This window comes from Penicillium angulare, assembly GCF_028827245.1.
Source record: "Penicillium angulare strain IBT 27051 chromosome Unknown utg000012l_segment0_segment0, whole genome shotgun sequence".
Classification (NCBI taxonomy): domain Eukaryota; kingdom Fungi; phylum Ascomycota; class Eurotiomycetes; order Eurotiales; family Aspergillaceae; genus Penicillium; species Penicillium angulare.
In genome coordinates, this window is record NW_026623171.1 from 389943 (window position 1) to 412480 (window position 22538).

General features: G+C 46.3%; 9 protein-coding genes across 9 annotated transcripts; 4 read left to right on the forward strand and 5 right to left on the reverse strand.

The window, feature by feature from the left end:
- Window positions 1-1150: 1150 nt before the first annotated feature.
- On the forward strand, window positions 1151-2074 carry N7478_012779 (telomere maintenance SDE2 family protein; the record flags this gene model as incomplete). The annotated part of the gene is made up of 1 exon (XM_056928989.1): window positions 1151-2074. One exon carries the CDS (start codon window positions 1151-1153, stop codon window positions 2072-2074), a length of 924 nt encoding a protein of 307 aa, XP_056772351.1.
- Window positions 2075-2793: 719 nt separating this feature from the next.
- Window positions 2794-4302, forward strand: N7478_012780 (25S rRNA (adenine645-N1)-methyltransferase; the record flags this gene model as incomplete). Its single annotated transcript, XM_056928990.1, has 1 exon — window positions 2794-4302. The coding sequence occupies one exon, from the start codon at window positions 2794-2796 to the stop codon at window positions 4300-4302; it is 1509 nt and encodes a 502-aa protein (XP_056772352.1).
- A 468-nt stretch (window positions 4303-4770) lies between these two features.
- Window positions 4771-6305, forward strand: mcsA (putative citrate synthase Cit1; the record flags this gene model as incomplete). Its single annotated transcript, XM_056928991.1, has 3 exons — window positions 4771-4818; window positions 4898-6043; window positions 6102-6305. The coding sequence occupies 3 exons, from the start codon at window positions 4771-4773 to the stop codon at window positions 6303-6305; spliced, it is 1398 nt and encodes a 465-aa protein (XP_056772353.1).
- A 1868-nt stretch (window positions 6306-8173) lies between these two features.
- On the reverse strand, window positions 8174-9620 carry N7478_012782 (questin oxidase family protein; the record flags this gene model as incomplete). The annotated part of the gene is made up of 4 exons (XM_056928992.1): window positions 8174-8925; window positions 9010-9137; window positions 9206-9351; window positions 9414-9620. The coding sequence occupies 4 exons, from the start codon at window positions 9618-9620 to the stop codon at window positions 8174-8176; spliced, it is 1233 nt and encodes a 410-aa protein (XP_056772354.1).
- Window positions 9621-10419: 799 nt separating this feature from the next.
- xanG (cytochrome P450 monooxygenase xanG) lies at window positions 10420-11997 on the reverse strand (the record flags this gene model as incomplete). Its single annotated transcript, XM_056928993.1, has 2 exons — window positions 10420-11325; window positions 11395-11997. 2 exons carry the CDS (start codon window positions 11995-11997, stop codon window positions 10420-10422), a joined length of 1509 nt encoding a protein of 502 aa, XP_056772355.1.
- A 1157-nt stretch (window positions 11998-13154) lies between these two features.
- On the reverse strand, window positions 13155-14335 carry pex7 (putative peroxisome biosynthesis protein (Peroxine-7); the record flags this gene model as incomplete). The annotated part of the gene is made up of 2 exons (XM_056928994.1): window positions 13155-14064; window positions 14172-14335. The coding sequence occupies 2 exons, from the start codon at window positions 14333-14335 to the stop codon at window positions 13155-13157; spliced, it is 1074 nt and encodes a 357-aa protein (XP_056772356.1).
- Window positions 14336-15718: 1383 nt separating this feature from the next.
- Window positions 15719-16275, forward strand: rho3 (Rho family GTPase RHO3; the record flags this gene model as incomplete). Its single annotated transcript, XM_056928995.1, has 3 exons — window positions 15719-15817; window positions 15896-16097; window positions 16157-16275. 3 exons carry the CDS (start codon window positions 15719-15721, stop codon window positions 16273-16275), a joined length of 420 nt encoding a protein of 139 aa, XP_056772357.1.
- An 858-nt stretch (window positions 16276-17133) lies between these two features.
- N7478_012786 (glycoside hydrolase family 71 protein) lies at window positions 17134-19547 on the reverse strand (the record flags this gene model as incomplete). Its single annotated transcript, XM_056928996.1, has 7 exons — window positions 17134-17153; window positions 17273-17457; window positions 17555-17912; window positions 17981-18438; window positions 18497-18722; window positions 18791-19322; window positions 19413-19547. 7 exons carry the CDS (start codon window positions 19545-19547, stop codon window positions 17134-17136), a joined length of 1914 nt encoding a protein of 637 aa, XP_056772358.1.
- Window positions 19548-20751: 1204 nt separating this feature from the next.
- N7478_012787 (uncharacterized protein) lies at window positions 20752-21230 on the reverse strand (the record flags this gene model as incomplete). The annotated part of the gene is made up of 2 exons (XM_056928997.1): window positions 20752-20833; window positions 20896-21230. 2 exons carry the CDS (start codon window positions 21228-21230, stop codon window positions 20752-20754), a joined length of 417 nt encoding a protein of 138 aa, XP_056772359.1.
- Between the last annotated feature and the right edge of the window lie 1308 nt (window positions 21231-22538).

Sequence of the window (22538 nt, forward strand, 5' to 3'; positions counted from 1 at the left end):
CTCCTTTGTTGGAATACGCACGGGACAGCCGACAGTAGAAACCATCAATGAAGACACGTAGGCGAGCTAATATCAAGAAACACATAAGTATAGTGGAGAGAGACATTGCCATCCGGAACGTGCCAACAGCCTATAGTCGAGCAAAAGATCTCGATAACAGACAGAAATGCGTTGGCCTCGCGACAATCCTAACCATGAAAGTCTGCCTGGGCAGATTCAGGGAGTTGAGGAGTGATTCCGGCGAGTGGACCAACGTATTTCGCTGCAACCAAGCGTATGTAATAGGAACCATCGTGTCCTAGGCGCCGAGTCTCCAAATCACCATAGATGTGTGCCCCGGGATATCCAGATACCAGCATACCTTATGTAATCATCGACCTTTGTTGCCTCTTATCGCTGATGCTCCCAAAGACGGCCTCAAGTGAGGCGTCCGGCGTGTTCCTCCTGCTTTCTCCTTTCACATTTTATCCTCGTGTGCATGCGCTGGCCATCCGTTTGTGACCTGCATATTGCCCAGCATTGGAAAACTGACGCCTGGCTCATATGAGCACCAGCATAGTCAACCGTCTTTTGGTGATCTGGACGTGTTCGATAACACTTTCGCGCATTCAATCCATCAAGATCAATGCTACTAGTCGTGCTTTCAATATGCATTTCCCGTGATGTATTAAGTCTCGTCGAGAGACACGACTGGGACGCTGGTTAGGGTGGTTGACCCCAATTGTCACTTTTTGCAGAAGCAAAACATCACAATTGGATCGGAAGAGGTAATGGCTGGACGGGATGCCTAAAAAGGCAAGACACTTCACGTTTCATGCGAGATATTTGCTGTATGGGAAACCGGATAAAACCTCACAGTTCGATGCGACCAGTTGAAATAGATAGTACCGTCGTAAATGATATTCCGAGGCTGTGTAGGAGGGGAGTAGAATGGAGCGAGCGCTAGCAAGGAAGCTGAAGTCGCGTCGCGATGTATCTAGTTATCTCAGAAAGACACGAGGTCACGAGATCGTGTTATCGCTTAGTCATCGGTCACCTGACTGAGGACAGCAACAGCCGCCTCATGTATTTGACCCACCTCAACTTTACGATTTGGCTATCTGTCGAGGTTTTATTGTTGACCCTTTTGAATTCCCACCGTGAGCCCACCATGGCTTCTTCAACTGTGAACGTTCTGCTTTCCACCTTTCCCGGGCTGTCGCTGCCATCTACAGTCTCATTCTCACTGCCCTCGACCTCGAGCATCTCCGACCTCACGGACAAAGTCGCCTCATATCTCCCGTTGTCTTTATCCCTACAGCGTCTCATTCTCACGACCACCAGTAATAAACAAATCCTCCCCGACACCGGTTCCATACAGTCCTTGATCATTCAAGATGGCGAATCTGCTACATCCCGTCTCCTGCCTATGCGCCTTTCCGTCCCGCTATGTGGAGGAAAGGGTGGATTCGGATCCCAGCTTCGTGCGGCGGGTGGTCGCATGTCCAGCAAACGCAAGCGCAACCAGGGCGACAACAACAGTTCTAGTCGCAATCTTGATGGACGCCGTCTACGTACTGTGAACGAGGCTAAAGCTCTTGCCGAATATCTCGCCGTCAAGCCAGAGATGGATAAGAAAGAAAAAGAAGAGCGTCGTGAACGGTGGCAGTCTGTTGTTGAAATGGCCGAAAAGCGCCAAGAAGAGTTGAAGAATGGGGGCGGAAAGGAGAAGATCAATGGACAGTGGATGGATGATAAGGATGAAATGAATGAAAAGGCGCGAGAGGCAGTTCTTTTGGCTATGAAGGAGGGGACATGGACAGACAATCTTCGCGATACAATTCTGGGTGGCTCAAGTACTAGTGCTAGTGAAGGCAGTGACCACATGGACTCATCCACATCAGATGAGGACGATGAAGACGAGAACGGTGCGCCTTCAGCTACTGCTGGCCCATCTGGCTCGACAGCGAAACCTGCATCACGTCGATTCATTGGGTTTGATGATGATGATGATGAATTTATGAGCGACTCTGAAGAGGAGGAAGAAGAAGAACAAGAGATTGACGGAAAGGGCAAGGGCAAGGCACGAGCTTGAACTGAAAAGACGAGGTTACTTTGATGAATTATGACGGCGTTATTGGTAGTATGTTTCAGTCTGGTCCCAGAGTATAGCAAGCTTCAAGTTTAATGAACATTTGATTATATCCCTCATCATTCATTGATCACCTGGGCAACCTTGCTTCAAAATTTCCAAGCGCATGTTTATGTAGTTGAACTTGAACTTCTTGAGCGCAACGTGCAAGCTTGGAGTGACTATTATGTGCATAGTATATACATATGTATCCAACGAGATCTACTGATTCAAGTTTGTCACGGTAACACGAAGCACTTGATCTATTTGATTCTAGAAGACTAGTAGTATATAATTGCCTAAAAATATTGCGAAATTCAAAATCCGAACATCATAAATTCTTTATCTCAGAAAGATTGAGACTTGCCCCCGTTTCGCAAGTTTCAACGACGAATCCTAACATTGCCCAGGTGGATGCCAACAGTAGTCGGTATGGTAAGTACAGTATCAACGTCCACCGGCGCGGCCAATCGGGGAAATGACGCGTAATAAACGTATTTGCCTTACCCAATACTCTAGAGTGGATACCTTGGTTCACGGTGCGGAGATTAGGGAATTTTTTTTTTTTTTTTTTTCTTCACTAGCAGCTCCGCAGCTCTTCCATTCGAAAATTTCCTCAACTTTTTGATTCCACAACTATACGGAATTTATAACTGGGCGAGAAAAAAGCGAAGCATTTCACCATGTTCGCTGTTCCAGGATGGTCGCTCTCCTCGACTCCCAAACGCGAGACTGAAGCGTCCAAGGCCGCGAAAGAATCGACTTCCAAGGCCAACAATGCGAAGAACAACAAGCGAAAGCGCGGAAATGACAGCATCACCCGCGGAAATGTCGATGAGATGTATCGGAAGCATATCGAGGGCCACTCTGCTAGACCCAGAAACGCAAACAAAGCTGCGAAGAAGCAGAAGAACGAGAAGCAACCCGAGAAGCCTGCCCAAACAATAGTCGATGGTGCCCAGGAGAACAAACCTGCCGACACTCCCAAAGACGAAGAGCATACCCCAAAGAAGAGTGCGAAGAAGAACAAGAACAAAAAGGAGCAGAAGGACCAAACGGACCGACCCGACCAAGCCCAGAAAGAAAACGCAACCTCTACGCCTACCGCTGCCGCACCAACCCCTGCAGTCGAATCATTGAGCGCACCTCCAACAACATCGGCGACCTTGACACCGCTCCAGCAAGCTATGCGCCAAAAATTGATTTCTTCTCGCTTCCGCCATCTCAATGAGACCCTCTACACAACCGATTCTTCGAAGGCCGTGGAGCTCTTCAACGCCAACCCGGAACTCTTCGATGAATACCATGCTGGTTTCTCCCGCCAGGTCAAGGAATCCTGGCCTTCTAACCCAGTAGATGGCTACATTCAATTCGTCCGCCGTCGAGGTGTTGTACCCATGCCAAAGAGAGGAAGCAAGCTAAACCCCAATAAGCCACCTCCCCTGCCTCGCAGACCCAATGGAGCTTGTAGCATCGCTGATCTCGGCTGTGGCGATGCCGGATTTGCACGCGCTTTGACCCCGTCGGCGAAGAAGTTAAAGCTCAATCTTAACAGCTACGATCTCCAGGCCCCAGACTCTCTCATCACCAAGGCGGACATCTCTAATTTGCCTCTTGAAGACGGATCTATGGATGTGGCCGTCTTCTGTTTAAGTTTGATGGGAACCAACTGGGTTTCGTTCGTGGAAGAGGCATGGCGCATTCTACGTGGTGATGGTAAAGGCGAGTGCTGGGTTAGTGAGGTCAAGAGTCGATTTGGAAAAGTCAACCGCAAGAAGTCACAGATTGGGGCCCAAAAGCCCGCACTGAGCAAAACTCAGCAGAAGAAGCAGCCGAAAAAGAAGAATGGTGATGATGATGAAGATGTTGAGGATGCCGAGATCTATGCTGAGGATGCTCGTCGCAGTGATGCTGCTGACGAGACTGACATTTCTGCTTTCGTGGAGGTATTCCGAACCCGTGGATTTGTGCTCAAGTCAGAGACAGTCGACAAATCCAACAAGATGTTTGTCAAGATGGAATTTTTGAAGGTAGGCAGCGGCCCTACAAAGGGAAAGCATGCCCCGTCTGTTAGCGCCCCTGCAGCTGGAGGGAAGAAGCGATTTGTGGATCGCAAGCCTGATGCTAGCACTGGAATGACGCCCGAGCAGGAGGCTCAGGTCCTCAAACCCTGTGTGTACAAGATTCGATAGATCTATATTGATATATCCTAAAAGGAACACAAAAGTTCAATTTTGTTCAATCTGGTTAAATATAATCGCATTTTATTCCAATTCATTCAAGTCAATTTGACTGATCCGAATAATTACCCCCTCACATGGGCCGACAACCGGAGGGCTAAATCATGCATAACCGGGCCTCGGTCCAAGCAACGAGAGGAAAGCCGCGTGCAACCGATGCAGAATGACATGGGCCAGGCTGATCAACCCACTAAAAAGAAGCACTCAAACTTTGTATCTTATTTACCGGAAGGCTTTTGAAGAATCCTTCCTTCTTTTTTAAATACTCCACATACTCCTCTTTCCCCGAGATCCATCTCTCCTGAGTCCTGAGAGACCTCACGTACCTCACGTTGAATCAACCATCCCCCTCTACCCTTCTCCGCACCCTCCCTTCCGCCCCCACAATTCTACCCCGGACCCATTAATCACCAGCCCACAATGGCCATGACTTTCAGAGCGACTCGACATGCTACAAAACTGAGCCAGGTAAGAGAATCATCTTGAATTGCACTACTCACTGAACTTCCTATGGGCGCTGCATGGCCATTGACTGACCACATTCCAGGCGACGCGCCCGCTATTCTCGGCCCGACGTTATGCGACCGCCGAATCCGACTTGAAAACCGCGCTCAAGGGAGTCATCCCAGCCAAGAGAGAGCTTCTTCAGCAAGTCAAGGCTCAAGGAGACGAAGTTATCGGTGATGTCAAGGTTGGAAATGTCATTGGTGGTATGCGTGGTCTCAAGGCGATGCTGTGGGAAGGTTCCGTCCTCGACGCCGACGAGGGCATTCGATTCCATGGAAAGACGATCAAAGATTGCCAAAATGAATTGCCCAAGGGAACCACAGGAACTGAAATGCTTCCAGAGGCTATGTTCTGGCTGCTTTTAACTGGCCAAGTTCCCTCTACTGCTCAAGTGCGGGCATTCTCCAAAGAGCTCGCAGAGAAATCACACCTGCCACCACACATCTTGGAGTTGATCAAGACTTTCCCCAAGTCCATGCACCCGATGACTCAACTATCTGTCGCCGTAGCTGCACTTAACACAGAGTCCAAGTTTGCCCAAGCATACGAGAAGGGCCTCAACAAGGCTGAGTACTGGGAGCCTACTTTTGATGACTGCATTTCTCTTCTCGCCAAGATCCCGCGTGTTGCCGCTCTCGTCTTCCGCCCCCAAGAAATTGACCTTGTCGGTAACCAGAAGCTCGATGTTACCCAGGACTGGTCGCACAACTTTGCCGAGCTGCTTGGAAAAGGTGGCGAGGAGAACAAGGATTTCCATGATCTCCTTCGTCTCTACCTCGCACTCCATGGTGATCACGAGGGTGGCAACGTTTCCGCCCATGCGACCCATCTCGTTGGCAGTGCCTTAAGTGATCCATTCCTCAGCTACAGTGCCGGTCTGCTGGGTCTGGCTGGTCCCTTGCATGGTCTTGCAGCCCAAGAGGTTCTGCGTTGGATTATGGCTATGCAGGACAACATCGGCACCAAGTTTACAGATGAGGATGTCCGTAAATACCTGTGGGATACACTGAAGTCTGGCCGCGTTGTACCCGGCTATGGACATGGTGTGCTCCGCAAGCCTGATCCTCGCTTTGAGGCTTTGATGGACTTTGCCGATTCCCGCCCGGATGTTCTTGCCAACCCAGTGTTCCAGCTAGTGAAGAAGAACGCTGAAATTGCCCCTGGTGTCCTTACTGAACATGGAAAGGTATGGAAAGCCCATTTACGCGAGAGAGATTGTATAGCTAACTTTGTTTTCCCACTAGACGAAGAACCCTCACCCCAACGTTGACGCTGCTTCTGGTGTTCTGTTTTATCATTATGGATTCCAACAGCCCTTGTACTACACCGTCGCCTTTGGCGTCAGTCGTGCTCTCGGTCCCCTGGTTCAGCTCATTTGGGATCGTGCTCTAGGTATGCCCATCGAGCGCCCCAAGAGCATCAACCTCTTGGGCCTGCTCAAGAAATAAGCCATGATACAAAAGAGGTCACATAGATATTTAAATCCCACTGATATGCAATGAATTTGAAGCGAGCTACCCTAGATCGAATTATCTTCTGTTTCCGAGGGAAAGGTCGACTAGTATAGATCTAGAACAACGCGAAGAAAAACAAAGAGCAACTTGAACTTGGATCCGGGCGCCTTGAGCTGTGTATCTTGCAACACAAGTAGTCAAAACTACAGGCCCATTGTCTTAGGTGACATTCAACTAGATGCGACACGAACACTGATAATTTGAGACTATTTAAAAGATCTCCTAATGTGTTTGACTATTTGACTATCTTAGACCTTTAATGCCATACTCGGGGTTTACTATCTTCAGCCTTGGAATATAACTAATACAGTTGCACGAAATGTACGTTTTTGTTTTTGTTTTTTTTTTTGTTTTGTAATGGGAAGATAAAAATATGGTCAACCACGACCAAATGATGGCCTCCATCATCCCACAACATATTGCGCCACTCACTATCGCCGTGGATAATTCCGTGAGACTGTACTAGTACGTACAGCCAAAGCTTCCTTGCGCTCTCGATCAAAGAATACGAAATGTTGGTCGTTGACGACATGTTGAAGTCGCATTCCAGACCAGCCCAAGGTCATCATGTGCGCCATTAATTCACAGTGGTACCAATATGCGATGAATGATCATTCGAGCCCCAAGAGTCTATGGCTCATTTCAGGTCAAAGATGGTACACAATATTTTGGTACATCTGGCTATATTGTGATGGATTTTATCCCAGGTCAACCACTGGATGAGAGCTGGAACAGCCTATCCCGTGACATTCAAGGGACGCAGCGCAGGTTGCTGAAATAATCCAAGAGATGCAGTCTATTCAGCTTTCACAGCCTGGTCCCATTGGTGGAGGGCGAAGTCGAGGTCGGTTCTTCACAGACTATAGTCCGGGCCTTTTATGGACACTGCTGAAATGGAAGCTTGGTTTAACCACAAGCTAGATATCTGCAAAAGTGTCCATAAAGCCCCAAAAGACATTCCGCCATTCCATTTTGCCAAGTTTGTCCTTACACACAACGACATCAGTCCTCAAAATCTGATCTTAGATCAGCATGAACAAGTGTGGTTGATTGACTGGGCATATTCTGGTGCATATCCTCCTGTCTTTGAAAGCGCGGCATTGTCGGTGCAGCCATTTTTCACTGATTTCAATGAAGCGGTGTCATTCCCTTATTCCACGTTACCCTGAGGAGGAAATGCAACTTGGTTCTATTGCATATGGATTAACCACCGCGGCATTGGCCTAATTTGTGACGCGCTCTTCCTTTTAATCCTTTCTAGTGTACTCGGATGCCTACTTTAAGGAGAAAATGGGAGTTTTCTTGATCACCGAAAGGCAGCCTCGCGTTTTAAATATGACAGTGCTATTAAGTTTTAGAAAGAGCCATCTTAGACTGCGAAAATGTTCCAGTCTGGCTCGAGTTTCCTTGTAAAGAATGGGGTCGGTCCAGTATTTGTGCTTATCAATTTGAGCTGGATGTACAGGTGCAGGTGCCATAGAAGAGAACAGGACAAAGACTGGGACTTGAATTCAGTTGAAAGGGAGCTATTTTCGGCGTCGTTTTGGTCGCCAGTAGAAACGAGGGGAACAGGCATGCAAGTCGAGCGTTAGCATTAGGACAGGAGGAAAACTAAAAGTTCTGAGCGGGTGCAGAATAGAGATGTTACAGCCTTACAGGCAGTGGGAGGTCAAGAGGCAGCTGGATGTCAAAGTTACAAGTGGAGAGGCTGCCGTTTCTGGCCTCCAAAGCGGTTATTTTCGGCGTCAGGTCCTCATATTTTAGGTGTAATTTCCAGTGATAACCAAGAAAAACAAGTCCAATCACACAAACCCACCCCAGCCATTAAATTCATCGGCAAACTTGACCGCTGCTTTCAGATAGAAGCCATCCTGATCACCCCACGTCGTCTCAATCTGTTTCAATGACCTTAAAGCTTTGACGTAGTGGGCATCTGTGGAGTGCTTACTCCGAATTGCCTTGCCTGCCACCCACTCCCAGTTCCTCCGTTGAAGATCAAACTGATGGACCTCATCCACCGGGATCCCTGGACATAGCTGTGAAATGTAAATCGCCAACGTCATCAACCACCATTGACGGATGAGTGGAATCTGGAACCTTGGTGGAATAAAGGGCAACAAGACGCGGACGGCGTGACTGGTAGTGAGAATATGGACGAGGAAAAAGTCATGACTCCCAGTCTGATGCTTATGTGTCGCAAGCAAGAGTCCAGCGGCAAGTTGCTGACTTTCACGAAATTGCTCGATTGGATTCTCAATTTTCCATGCATTCCAGTGGTTGAGCAAGACTGCTTCGTGCTTGCTGAAGAGTTGGTTCAAATTGCCATTTCCTGGGGTGGTGAAAAGAACCTCAATATTCTTGTCTGAGCGAACATTTGTGAGGATTTCGAATATTGATGATGCGTGGTATGATGACTCTTCCTGCGAAAGCGCTGGCCTGTCGATATACTTATGTATACTGCCGTAACAGACCGATGCCAGGCCCAGCGCTTCCATCGCTACCTCGCGACTAGATAGCTCGTATGCATAGGCGAGATGAATGAGCGGATGGCCCACTATGAAGTGTTAGTGTATGAAAAAATGTAAAGGGGAGTAGAAATCCATGAGCTAGAAAAACGACGTCATAGAGCTTGACATACAGTCCGCAATGATGGAATTGAACACGGGCTCATCACCAGAGAATAAATACTCGGCAACAACCTCCTTCCAGTCATAATTAAGTCTTACCAACTCATCCTCATAAAAGTCCACAAATGCCTTCTGATATCTGTGATCCCAATCATGGGAGTCATTAGACACGTTTGGTAGAATGATCCAATCACACGGGACACTTACTCTCGACATCCTAAATGATCTCTCCAGTCATCAGGGGTAACTTCCGCAGGCGAATCAGCCCACACATCTAACAGTTTAGACTCCGTCTCGTAGAGTCGGTTTAAGTCCTCTGCATCGGCACCTTGTAAAAACGCCGCACTCAAAAGCTAGAAAACAGGTCAGCAAAGGCCGGACCAGAAGGCATTAGAAAAGAGAATGAATCACTCACATGAGGAGCATGGTTATGAAATTTCAAATTATTGTATAGAATCGCATGATTTGCATGATTCAATTTGAGTAGGTGCTTCAATGCCCGGGCTGGTTTTTCCTGCGTGGATTCAATGTCAAGGGACTCGACGCTGGGCAGATTTATGACATATTTCTCTTTTGAAAATGGAAGGAAAGATCTGAGCGAAGGGAGTGAGATAGACAGCATTTCTTTTGGTGGGGAGAAATTGGTGGCATGAAATGTTGTTGGGGTCGATGATCATCTGATAACCAGATAAGAAGGCTAGCTTCTGTGAGACGGTGAGGTCACGGTTGCCAAGCTTTGTTATGCCTTAACCTTCAGGCGACAACAGGCGTCACCTCAATTAACTAACTAGTTAACTAGTTAACTTAACTAGTGCACCACATATCATGGTGAAGCAATCAACGTTCAGTATTTCCATCGGGGCATAATCATGTGTCCAGAAACAAATCTTGGAGGCATATGTTTAAAACCAGGCCGGGCGCACTGTGTCACAGACTCACAGTAATCTGTAGGGCTCTACTCGGGAGGGACTCGGATAAACAGGTCAAATTTCCAATCACTCTCTTCAAGTACTGATTTCACGTAGCTATGCTTCTGATTTACATATACTTAATCTGATCTGTCTTTCTAAGTAAGCTTTTCTAAATCATGGGAGCCAACCGCTGAGTATGAATTGAAGGTTATTGCTGTATGAATCCTATTCAGTAGCATTTTGCAGAGTTACTGAACAACAAAACCTTCACAGATCTTGTAGATAACCTCACTGCACGCGTTAACTCTGAATCGGAGCCGCCAAATAAAGCTGTACCCAGAATTTCAATCCTGGAGCAACGCGTTGACGAATTCTGAACATCAGGTAGATAATAGGCTTCAATCTTTCGCCGGGCTGAAAGGATCTATGGATTCAAGCCTGTCTCGTTTGATCGCTCTTGGACTATGACCCGGAGCGTTAAAGGAGCCAATATTCCACCCTGTTAATACATTAGTCGATGTACATATTTGACAGCTTCACGTCAGGCTCATGATAACTTGAACCCACCGATGTTAATTTCAATTGGTATGTAGGATCAACCGTCCACTCAATACGCCGAAGCATCTCAAATAATAGGATCTTCATTTGCATAACAGCAAATCCTTGTCCTAGACACTTCCTCGAGTGTGCATTGAAAGCAATGAAGTGACATTGTGTTGTTTTGATGCGGACAGCATTCTGAATCGTTTTCACATCATTTCCCCAACGCTCTGGAATGAATTCTTTCGCCGTCGGACCCCAGACTTGCAAATCCGTATGTACACCATAGGCATTCCACCCTACCCATGTGCGATTGGGAATGACGATTTCCCCTCCTAATGTAGATTTTCCCGTTGTCACACGGTTAATCAACTGAGACACGGGAGGATACAAACGGAGAAGCTCCATTACGACCGAAAAAAGATACGGCATTGAGTTGACTTCATCGACGGTTGGGTTTAAGGTATTCATGGCCAGAATTTCGAAACGAAGTTTCTTCTGGATCGCCTGGTTATTTCCTAATTCCCAAAATGCGGAGTTAAGCAGCTGTTGGGCATTTTCATGTGCTGTTAAAAAGGTAACTTTGAGGTTGTTCCTGTACTGCGTTTCTGTGATTTTCCCTTCTTTGAGGGCGCGGTCGAGTAGGTCCACAACTTGCTCTGTGTTATCTTCTTTATATCCCATTAGTGTTCTTTTTCGGACAGTGTCGCATAGGAGGTCACCAAATTCCTGCATAATTGAGAAAGCAATTTTCCGTTGACGGAAGAGATAGGGAAACCGATCGAGATCAGGGAAGTTGAAGAAGAGTGGCTTAAAAAGTGTCTTCTTGATGATGGTTTGTAGTTGCTCAAGACGTTGCCCCGGCTTCTCTAAGGCCTGTTTCCATCAATGTCATATCCACGAGGATTTGAATCTAAAGAAAAAATGAGACAAAAAGACACATACTTCAATATCAACACCCATAAAGTTCAGTCCCATACAGCTTAGCGCCCAACGTTGAATGATCGGGTTCACAGCAACACCCTTTTCCTCGAAAATTATCTGTTCCTCTAACAATTTATCAATAAATAGCCTCGACTTCATCAGAAGTGGATCTGAATCTGTAATTCGCCTCTGCAGCCCAGGCTTCATAATTGAAGTAAACAGCCTCCAATTATGCCCGTGAGCATTAATAATATTATCACCCACAAGAGCAGCAATCACACTCCAAGGAATCTTCTTCTGGCTACCAGCCTTTGCATAGATATCCTCGTGCCGGAACATATCCACCAGATACTGCGGCCGCGTAACAAGTATATTCCACCGCCCTGCAAACCATATTTGGACAGCTCCATACTTTTCTAGCGGTTCGCGAAGCCAGCGGTCATAAATCGTATCTTGGCCCATATCACTCCAGAGGCCTATCAATGAGATATAAATCGGTACCTTTGGAATATTCTTTGGCATGTCGCCTGGAACTCCAATGTACCAGTATAATACCCCAGATAACGTCACTAGGAGAGCGATAATGCTCTTGGTCCATGTCAGGCTCCAGTCAAAAATAAACATGATATAAAAGAAGTGGTCTCAATAGCCGTGTGTAGTCAATGACACTGAAATTTTGATATCATATATTGAGGAGAATGGCAAGAATTGCGACAAGAACCGGAGAAGAAAAGTAAGTGAACGATCCGAGCGAGGATGCTTTCATTTATGACAAGGCCTAATAAGATAATGGTAACTTTGGCTGACTGCTACCACTTGTCCTAGCACAAATTTCTATAACAACGGCCGCAAGTAGGGTACACAGCTTTGGGGATTGATGAGACATGCTGACCGAGATTGCGACATTGTCGAGTTAATTTGCATAGCGTTTGCTTATACCTGACCCCTCCTTGTGTGACCAAGTCAAAAACCCAGAGTATTCCAATGTTTCTATGTAGACCTCTAGATTCAATTAAATTCTGTCCGATGGCTGGATCGATGGCTAGATCGATGTGTGTTTCCAAGATAAGAGATTAATTAATCGTTCGCCAGTCAGTTTGTAAAGAATTATCAAAACTACGTTTGTAGTTCAAACCGTAAAGGAGTTCAAATTGTGTAAATATGCAAAGTATGCCCATAAGATGATGCACTGAGCGACTTAGCGGATCCCGTACCGAGCGGATTGCAAAACTATCTTGACCCCAAAGGCTAGGATAGTAACAAGATTGACGAAGCGCAACATGTGCATAAAACGCAGGATTTTGATCCTCACCGTATAACCATTAAGAGATATAAGATATTTCCAGAGTAGATAGTATTCTCAAATTCGAAAGACGCATCGAAAAGTCTGAGACCAGGTGTAAATACCTCGTACTTAAAGGGTAATACCCCCAATGTAACAATGACGAAAGTTAATTGGGTATGTGATGAGTCAAAAGCCTTATGAAAGAGACACTAGAAGTAAAATTACGCTTCTAGTGAATCCTTCCCGGGGTCTCTTCTCGAATAGAGGCACAATACCGATATCTTCGGGACATGACAGAAAGATATGAAATGAAAAACAATGGCTGTACAGTACATCCTGATAATGAAGTTTCACGAGGGCAAAATAGATTCTGATCACAGTCAAGAGGTATAAAACATATTTCTATCATAGAATAAAAAAACTGTGGCCAGGCACCAGATATGGGAAAGTCTTGTGTGGGCCAATAATAAGAGCATAAGAGCTAAGATGCTGTCCCTTATGACATCGTGCCTCTCACATCCCATACATATAGACTTTCGTCCCAGCCAACACTAGCGCACCAGCCTTCACTTCCAAATAAGCACCAGTCAACACCGGTGACGAATTCGGTATGTCTGCCCATTCGGCCCATCTCCATTCCGACAGCCGGACCCGCCGGACCAGAACGCATTAGATCCACATCTCCAACACCGCTTGCATCTGAACGGTCACTCCATACACGACAGGTCATGTCATAGCTGGCACTCAACAAGACATTGGAGAGATGAGGCGACCACGCAACTTTTCGGACAGCGTAGTCATGGCCCAGCATCGTCGTCAGTGGCCCTTGTTGAGGAGCACGAATATCAAATGTTCGGATTGCACGGTCCACGCCTGCTGTTGCGAGGACGGTGGGTCGGTATTTGTTCCAGTCATGCGTCAGTGCTTCAGCGGGAGGAGTGGCGGCCGGTGGGATGCCCGGTTGACCGGGAATAGCTGGCGCGGCGGGGGCTGCGTGGATGGGAATTTGGAGGGCAAGGTGGTTGGAGGCAGAGGCTGGGGTACGCAGATCAAAAACCCGGACATAGGAGTCAGATGTCACGCAGGATATCAGATCCGGGGTATGAGGGCAGAAGGCGGCGGAGTAGGTACAACTGTGAGTGGGAAGGGTGAGTAGGGATTGCGGGCGATGCGGCGACCAAACACGAACGGTGCCATCCCAACTGCTGGAACAGAATCGATCCTTAGCTACCATATTCCAGTTCACACTGAAAACTTCGCGCGCATGCTCTTTCCAGCTTTGAATAGGGAATTCATTTTCTGTGCAGTCGAAGAGCTTGATGCTACCATCGCCTGATGCAGTAAGAACTTGGTTTTCGTGGAGCTCTGACCAGGCCAGATCGTAGAGAGAATCTTGTGTTGTGAACCTAATAGCACCCAGATGTTGTTAATATGAGTCCGGGAATGAATCAAAGGTGAAAGTATATAGATGGAACATTCCCGCGGGGAAAGACATGCGACCATGATGACATACCATTTTATGGGTTGAATGCCATTCGGCGTTAACTCTAGAATCCAAAGACGGCCATTTCCCACTAATCCAAAGTTCGCTGCGCTGGCGACTGCAAGTCGATTGTCAAAAAATGGTGAGTATTTCACTGCGCAGCCATTGAAGCCTTGTGTGCGAAATTGAAGCATAACGAAGGGACCGACTGGGCGAGCCCGATCTTTCGAATGGAGGAGAAAACCACAGAAGAACTGAGCAAAGATTGTTATATAACTAGGTGCAAGTATCAGGAGGCGACAGAGGCGATCATACCCTTCTCCTCGTAAAGGACTAAGCAGAAGGCTGCATATGTAGAGAGTAAAATGAAGTGAACGGATTGCGGGGAGGCTTCAGAGGGTCAGATGCAAAGTGGACCGAGGTCAATTGCTTATCGGGACTCTTATCGGCCAGGCAGAAATTCAGGCAGAAATTGCTTTGACCTACATGAAGTCAATAACACTCTACATGCAGTATACTAAGTAAACTACTAGAATATATGGATATGATATCCATGGTGATAGCCCTGGAGGAATATGTTCATTCTAATTAGTTGCAAATACCGTGTAAACTTAAATATCAATTTCATTTTACTTCACCCTCTCTTCAGCTGCTTTGTATTTTTCAAGTTAATTTCTATCTACTATTTAGTAGACCTACCTAAGCTCGAATTGAAACATACGAACTATCAAGCTATACTCAGTATCATCCCTCGCATCGTCCACATTGCTCCCGTCTAGCAGGGGTCAACAGGGGGGATTTGGCGGCCCTAGTGGACCGGAGGGAAACAAAGAGGGAGCTGATTCGCCGATCCCTGCCAGGGCGCGATGTCATCGATTCGGGCAGTGCTGGAATTCCTCCTCCGGACACAATCCCGCGCGCTTGGCCCCAACTTGCTTCTCTGCATCTCCTACTACTTTTCAATACCTGCTTGTTTCTTATCTATTATATATCGGACCCGATCTCGAGCGATATTTGCATCTACCTTGAATACCCTCTCTTTATTACCCCCCCCTTTGATACCGAAATGGAGCTATGTGGACGCCAGAAAGTCGTCCAGCGCAAGATGGTGCTACTGTCAGCTTAAGGCCCCGAGTGAATGCCTCCCATTGATTTCTAACAATTGCACAGAGGTGATGGTGCTTGTGGCAAGACCTCCGCGCTGAATGTATTTACAAGAGGGTGCGCAATTCGTTCCCTTTCCCTCGCCCGTCTCCTTTCCCCCTCCCTCGTGCTCCACTATTTGCCATGATGATCGCGATAGCTGATTATATCAAATCACCTTAGGTTCTTCCCAACCGTATAGTAAGAGAATCTCTTCGTCGAACATGCGCGACCATAAAAATTAATCTGGATTGGCTTCGCAAAGTGAACCCACGGTTTTCGGTACATGTTGAAGCTTCCCAAGCTTAAAGATTCGCGCTAACAACACGACCCTAGAAAACTACGTCCACGGTATAATTCTCTGAACTCCAACTATCGAACGGCACCTCAAATACTTATGCGCGCATTTAGATATATTTGTCGACAATGTACATATGGAACTTTCGCTATGGGACACAGCCGGACAAGAGGAATTCGATCGGTTACGGGCACTTTCCTACGAGGACACCCACGTTCTGATGCTTTGTTTCAGTGTAAGCATCGGGCACAAGCCCGACACCGCCGGCAGACAACCATATAACCAATGCCAAAAGCTGACGGGGTGTCTATAGGTGGACAGCAGCGACTCATTCGAGAACGTCGGTTCCAAATGGATCTCCGAGATCAACGATAATTGCCCGGGCGTTCGCGTTGTCCTCACGGCACTCAAATGCGACCTGAGGAAAGACGAGGAAATGAACGACAACCCTAGCACGATCTCCTTCGACCAAGGACTAGCGAAAGCGAAAGAGATTGGCGCAGTTAAATACTTGGGTACGTCATGCGCATAATTTCATGGAAAGTCTATATAACTGATCCGTACATGGATGCAGAGTGCTCGGCCGTGCAGAACCGCGGCATTCGAGAGAGCTTTTATGAGGCCGCTAAAGTTGCCTTGGAGGTCAAACCTGCAGGAGGTAGTGGCTCCGGCGCCAAGTGTGTCATTCTCTAAAAAAACCGACCTTTCGATCTCTGAGATTGTCCTTGAGATGAATATTGGCTCTAATCTCCGTAATTTCCTTCTCTTTGCCTCCCTACCGAAGCATGCTTCTCTTCTTGGCCTTTTGGGCTCCTTTGACCCTTTTGTTCTCTTCCTTGCCTCCGCCTTTCAAGTTGTTGATTCCCCTTTGCATTTTGGATGTGGTTTATCATTATTACTCCCTTTTCTCTTTCTTTTCTTTCCTCTCTCTCCTTGGACTCATTGGAGGCATTCTAGGCGATAGAGCCAGTCACAAATACCTATATCATGATGCGAGAGCACCTTTATCTCCAAAAAGAATTACTAAAGTAACATGCAATGATTCTGTAAGCTTGCCCAGGAAGTCACCATGCTGGTCTTTATGCATGATTGAAACATCAAATTACAAAAATAAAAAACTGTCGGCGGAGGTGAGATAGTCATTTACCGATCAATCTAAGAGTTGTAACGCATTGAGGTAATGTACATCATGATGTACATTATTCCTACGCCCCACTCAAGCTGTTGAGTGGGGTCAGCCCCAAGGTTGCCACATGGATGTATCACTCACGGTGGAGCCTGAGGAAGGAAACGGCCCCCAAAGGAAGCATCTACTATGACGTTGCTTTATCTTTAGGTCAGTGGACTTACTGCATTATGACCTAGGGGACAACCTACAAGAATCATCAATCAGCTCGACTGATACTTTCCATCGTACTGTAGACGTTACAGATGTATAGGTCTTGGATACAACGTATAGTTCTGATACACTTATTAGGCATTATAAAGTCACAAAAGTCTCAGAAATTCAAATTTGCATCCATTGAAAAACCTGCCTACCTAGATGGACAATTACTTGCTAAGAATGAACCCTGAATCAATGTTAGTGGAATAGCCAAAACTATATAGTATTTTCCTAGACCAAACTGAGACCATATTCAAGTATTTCACGCGGATAATTCCAATTTTGGAACTTCAGAAGCGAATGTACCTAGTATATGCACTGCACCGACCCAAAGACAAATATCGATGTCTTCAAGCATATGTACACGCAGTTGGGGGGCAGTATCCATGGCTACATGAGAAACTGCAAAGACCAAGATAGGAATCGTCTTCTCCAGGAAGCGGTACACCATTTGCTCCCGTTGAGGGGGGTGGTGAAACTGGCGCCCCATACTGAGTACATGTGCAAGGCCCGGGGGGGCAGTAATCGTATCCGCAACAGAAGTTGCAAAGCCCAACATAGTTCCCTGGTCCTGTACCTCCTACGCACACACTCCCACCACCACCGCCGCCACCAGTACCGGGTCCTGACCCATCTCCACCTGGCGCACAGCTTGTACTTTGCGTCTGCGTTAGGGTCGCTGTGTAGCTCACTGTAACAGTTGCTGTGGCGCCACCTGGACCACCTGGACAACTTGTTGGAGGAGGGGTCGGGCTTGTAGTATTCGTCGGTCCTGTAGGTGTCCCTGGCCCCCCTGGTATCGACGTCGTTGATGTAGTGGATGCAGGTGGAGGAACGGTTCCCAAAGAAGGAGTCGGACGACAGGTATTCACACGTAACCCTTGAGAAAAGGCAGCTAGGGCATCTGGCTGCAAAGGATCATCGAATCCTGGCGGTAACGTTCCCACTATAGAGCCAAAAGTACGTTAGGTGATGGCGTCTCTTAATATCGTAGAATGAAAATGATATCCATACCATAGGCATTGAAGTTATACAGACCACAAACACATCCAGCAATGATAGGCTTCAGACTAGTCCCAGAAAGAACTGTCTGTCCATCTCGGGCGATTGAAAATGCTTGCACGCCCACTTGCATGGGTACTGCTTTCGCGTACGCCCCAGCTGGTGCATTGTATTGATAAACAGTGCCGCCAGAGTTGACTTGAACTGTTGCTGGGGATTTCAGCAGAGATACAACAAAAACAGAGTCTTGCATGGACTGCCATCCATCCGGGCGGCCGATAAAGTAGTTTCCGCTGCCATTGTTGGCGGTAACCATGCAAGTATCTGTTGCATCACAGTTTTGGTCTCGCGGTGCTGGTCGATACCAGTAGATCAACTGATCCGCAGTGATATAGTTGTTTGGTGACGATGCTCCAGCCTTGAATGCTGCGATGAAGGGCTTTGATATTTCAAGCCATCCGTCATGGGGCCTGTCGAAGTCGTGAGCAATTTATGAAATGTTTTGTATTTGAATCAAAATTCTCTTACATATCATTGACCCATCTTGAGGCTCCGTCATCTGTATGTGGAGATTTCAAAGGTCCAATATAATGGGATTCCCCATAATCATTCCAGGTCACAATCTCAATAAAGCGGGGGCCGAGAGATAGAACATCATTCCATCGGTTGTACCATAGAAGATCCGAGGGAAAGACCCAATTTTTGCTATAAGAAACCTCCGGCCCAAAATGTGTAGAAAACCACGGAGATACCGCTGTATCAAATATGTGAGTCTCATTCCGGTAAAATGAATTCAAATAGCGGAAATTGCAATGAACTTACGGGCAACATAGGCTTTTCCCCCGAGAGCATTGGTATAGACTTTATCTCCATCAGCCACGGAAACATTAGCTCCCGGTGAAGGTGCTTTATTGTTTCCATTGTTTGGCCAGGCCATCCAGTTGAGTAGACCATCAACTGTCGAGATATCTGTCCCGTAAGATGGGTGAAAATTAGGAGCAAAGAAGATGGGTCGTCCAGCGGCAGCTCGTAGGGCTCCCACATTCAATCCATCGCCTGAGAACGACGACACAAAAACCTTGTCGTCCACCATCAATTGACCTGGCTTAGTAGCATACTGCGCAATCTTTTGGCCAATCGCAGAAGCCTGTCCAGTGTTCCACCAGTTGAAATCAAACGAAATGAAAACCTTCATTCCATTATTTGCCGCAGCATCATACGCAAATTCTAGCTGTTGATCTGTGTAAGGATCAACGCCAATATTCAATGCAAACGCGTCAATCCCAAGAGACTTTGCTCGTTGCATATCATCATCGTAGGCAGAGGCGCTATGTCTGTCACTTGTGATTCCAATCTGTTCCCATTTTCAGTATTTTCAATTGTAACTGAGACTTTTACCTTAAAATAGTTCATGACCATGCGGAAACATGAGGCTAAAACATACCATGAAATGCGCAAACACCAACCGATTGGTGGCTTGCCTTTTGGCTTCACTGATCTGACTTTTCACATCGGGGAGTGATCTCGCCCATACCCCTAGCAAGGAAAGAAAGATTAAAAAAACACTTGGAGCTCTCATGATGGATTTGGGATTGTCGTTGCTCAGGGTTGTGGTTTGAAATGGTATTTTCAGATCTCTTCGGCCAATTTATTCAAACCGCCATCCCCTTCTCATTATATAGATACACAGGCATGCATGCATAGTGAGAAAGCCCTCCCAAGTGCAACGACCGGGGCTTGCAAAAGTCCCGCAACCAATTCGGAGAATGACTTCAGCACATGGTGGCTGATTGCCGAAGTGTAACTTCATGCCCAAAGAAGATCAAGCCTTCGAGCGTCACATATGAAAGTTCCATATTACCACGAAAGGAAGCCTATATTGTCACTTCAAACAAAGGCTAAATCGGATCGGGGTTGGTATATATGCATGTTTGATAGAACTTGCATATCTAGCAACGGTGTGCACATTTTGAGTCATTTATCTCCTCAACATCTGAATTAACTTCAAATCGTGTAGGCAATTTAGCATGTATCAAATATTTGAGCATGATAATGCAAACATCGTTGCAAAATATCATCACTGCCTGCTGCGCATACTAGCATGATCTTGAGATACGTGGCGAAGGATCCACATGGTTTAGCTCGTACAAAGCCGAGGTTTTATCCCGTGAGTTTTTAGTTTTCGCTTTTCCATCTTGGCAAGAGGGATTTAAATATGCTAACACCTATTATGGCGTAGAAATCGTGATAGTGTCAATCCCGGGGACCGATAAAGTCAAAATGGCTGATGTCAAGGGACTAAAGGGCTTTCTATGTGCGACCCTGAATAATAAGTAAAGCACAGACCCTGAAAATTTGTCTCGTCAGCCGGGGATGGGTAACATTCCGAATGTAACCCCTTCATGCACAAATAAATCGTGACGTGATATAATAGACGTGATATAATCTTCAAGTCCCTGAACATTTGGGCCAAGTTTGGGGAGACGGAGTTTGCTCTTCTTCGGAATAAACGAATGAAATAAACAAGTAATATACATTGACAATAGCGGAGCTAGAACGAAGTGCCTATGTATAGGGAGAATGATCGTACAGTAACGCTTCGTTTTCGTAAACATAAATAATGGCATATAAGTAATAGTACATTCAGAGGCTTAAAAACACCAACAACTTGACATAAATTAGTCCAATACAACAAAAGAATGACCCCATCCGTGCAACATTATCGGATTAAACGTGACCTGTACCCCGCATTAATTAAAAGTAGTTAATATTACGTATGTGGTTCAGGTGTACTCACGGCCAAGCGGCTTTGCTCTCTTAGAAATCGACTTAGCTTGATCCTGCTTGATCCTGGCAAGTCGGGCCCTAAACCATGCGGAATATGAGTCAGAATAAGAAAGTAAAAATTTTAGTACAATCACACTTACTCTTCCGCAGCTTCACGCTCGAGGTGTTTAACGTGTTCTCTGGCTTCCTTTACAGCCTTCCTGGACGCTATTAATGCTCTGTCGGCCTCATGCTCCGCGGTTTCTGCACGGACAACCTGCTCACGAGCAGATTGTATTGAAGGATCTTCTGGCGTGCGATGAAGAAAACTGCGTCTTTGGCTGCCAGCTGATGAAGATCCGGATCGGGACGATACTGATGTGTGTGATGAGAGACTCCCGAATTTCTTACTGCCAGCGGAGGAGTGAGAGAGATCTGACGAGCGACGGCTGGATACAGATGAGCCTGCAGTAGAATCACGCCCGAAGATAGCCATGGTTATGAAGTAGTAGATGGTCTGTGTTATGCACTAATGGATCAGATAAAGCTCAGTGTAGTTGCAAAAAATAAAAAGATATAGTGAAGTTATGTATTCATGATCAAAAACTACGACACCGTGGCCGACCGGAGTTCTTCTATTTAACTGAGTCTCTAGCGAGTGTTTACTCAAAGTGGGATTTAACACTGACGTCAAATCGTTGATCGACATATCACGACGCGCGAGGAGCACTGTGGATGTTAGGATGTGACGTCAAACTGAAGTCTAAATAGATTAAGCCTAGCGGAGCAAGCCTAGCGCGTCCAAGGTCTCTGGGCGAGTTCAAATGACATCCCCACCATTTTGATCTAAATATCTACTAGTATTCCAGAGTAGCCTTCCTGAGTTTGTAGTAGTAGTTCGAAATTAGACCCGCACTGGGGATTTTTTATACACGTAGGGTGTTGGTAACCGAATATTGCAGTCTGCGATACTGTAATCTCCAAATCATTTCAGTCCATGACCCAATTCAACAAAATATCACATATGACAGAATGAAAGAGAGGGGTCTCTGGCAAGTTGAGATTGTGGCGTTTAAGGGGCAAACCACTCTATGTCTGCCGCGTCATTCCATTGCTTGGCCAACACATTGAAAAAAGACGGTGTAGATGGTATCTAGTACACCCGAGGGCTACATCGATATTAAATGAGAACAGAACAGATAACCTTGGAACTTGGGTACTCAGCTGCGGGTGCTACTACCTAATTTTCAGAATCGATTTCCCTGATATCATCCTGGAGTCGGTAAACATCATCTGGAGGTGATCACCTGCCGGTGGGCATGATCATGATAGAGGCATGGCTATGATCCATGGGTTTGCTGCATTTATATAGTTACGTCTTTCAAGTGGCCAACTTGAACATTGGACATGGGAAATTGGAAGATTCATCAATTAATCTCGGTCGCATCTTTTAAAATCGATGACACGAATAGGATTTACTTTCTTTAAACGGGGATCCAGAGCTTATTGGGTGGTTGGATATCTACTGATCTATTCAAGGTTAAATCATGGCGTCCATCCCAACGCCCGGATGGAATTTGAAAAAGTCGCAATGACAAATCTTCCAAATAATGCACAATCTGAGAACTAATTAAAACATATAGTATGTTTCATTTGCAGTCATGAGCAATAATAAATTCAAGTGTAAGTTTTGCAATGATAGAACAGCATGGGGAGTTTACTCTTTAGATCTGTAGTTGGTTTAGACACACTCGCCAGTCCCTTGTTACGATCGGAAATAACAACCTTGGCAGTAATCAGGGTG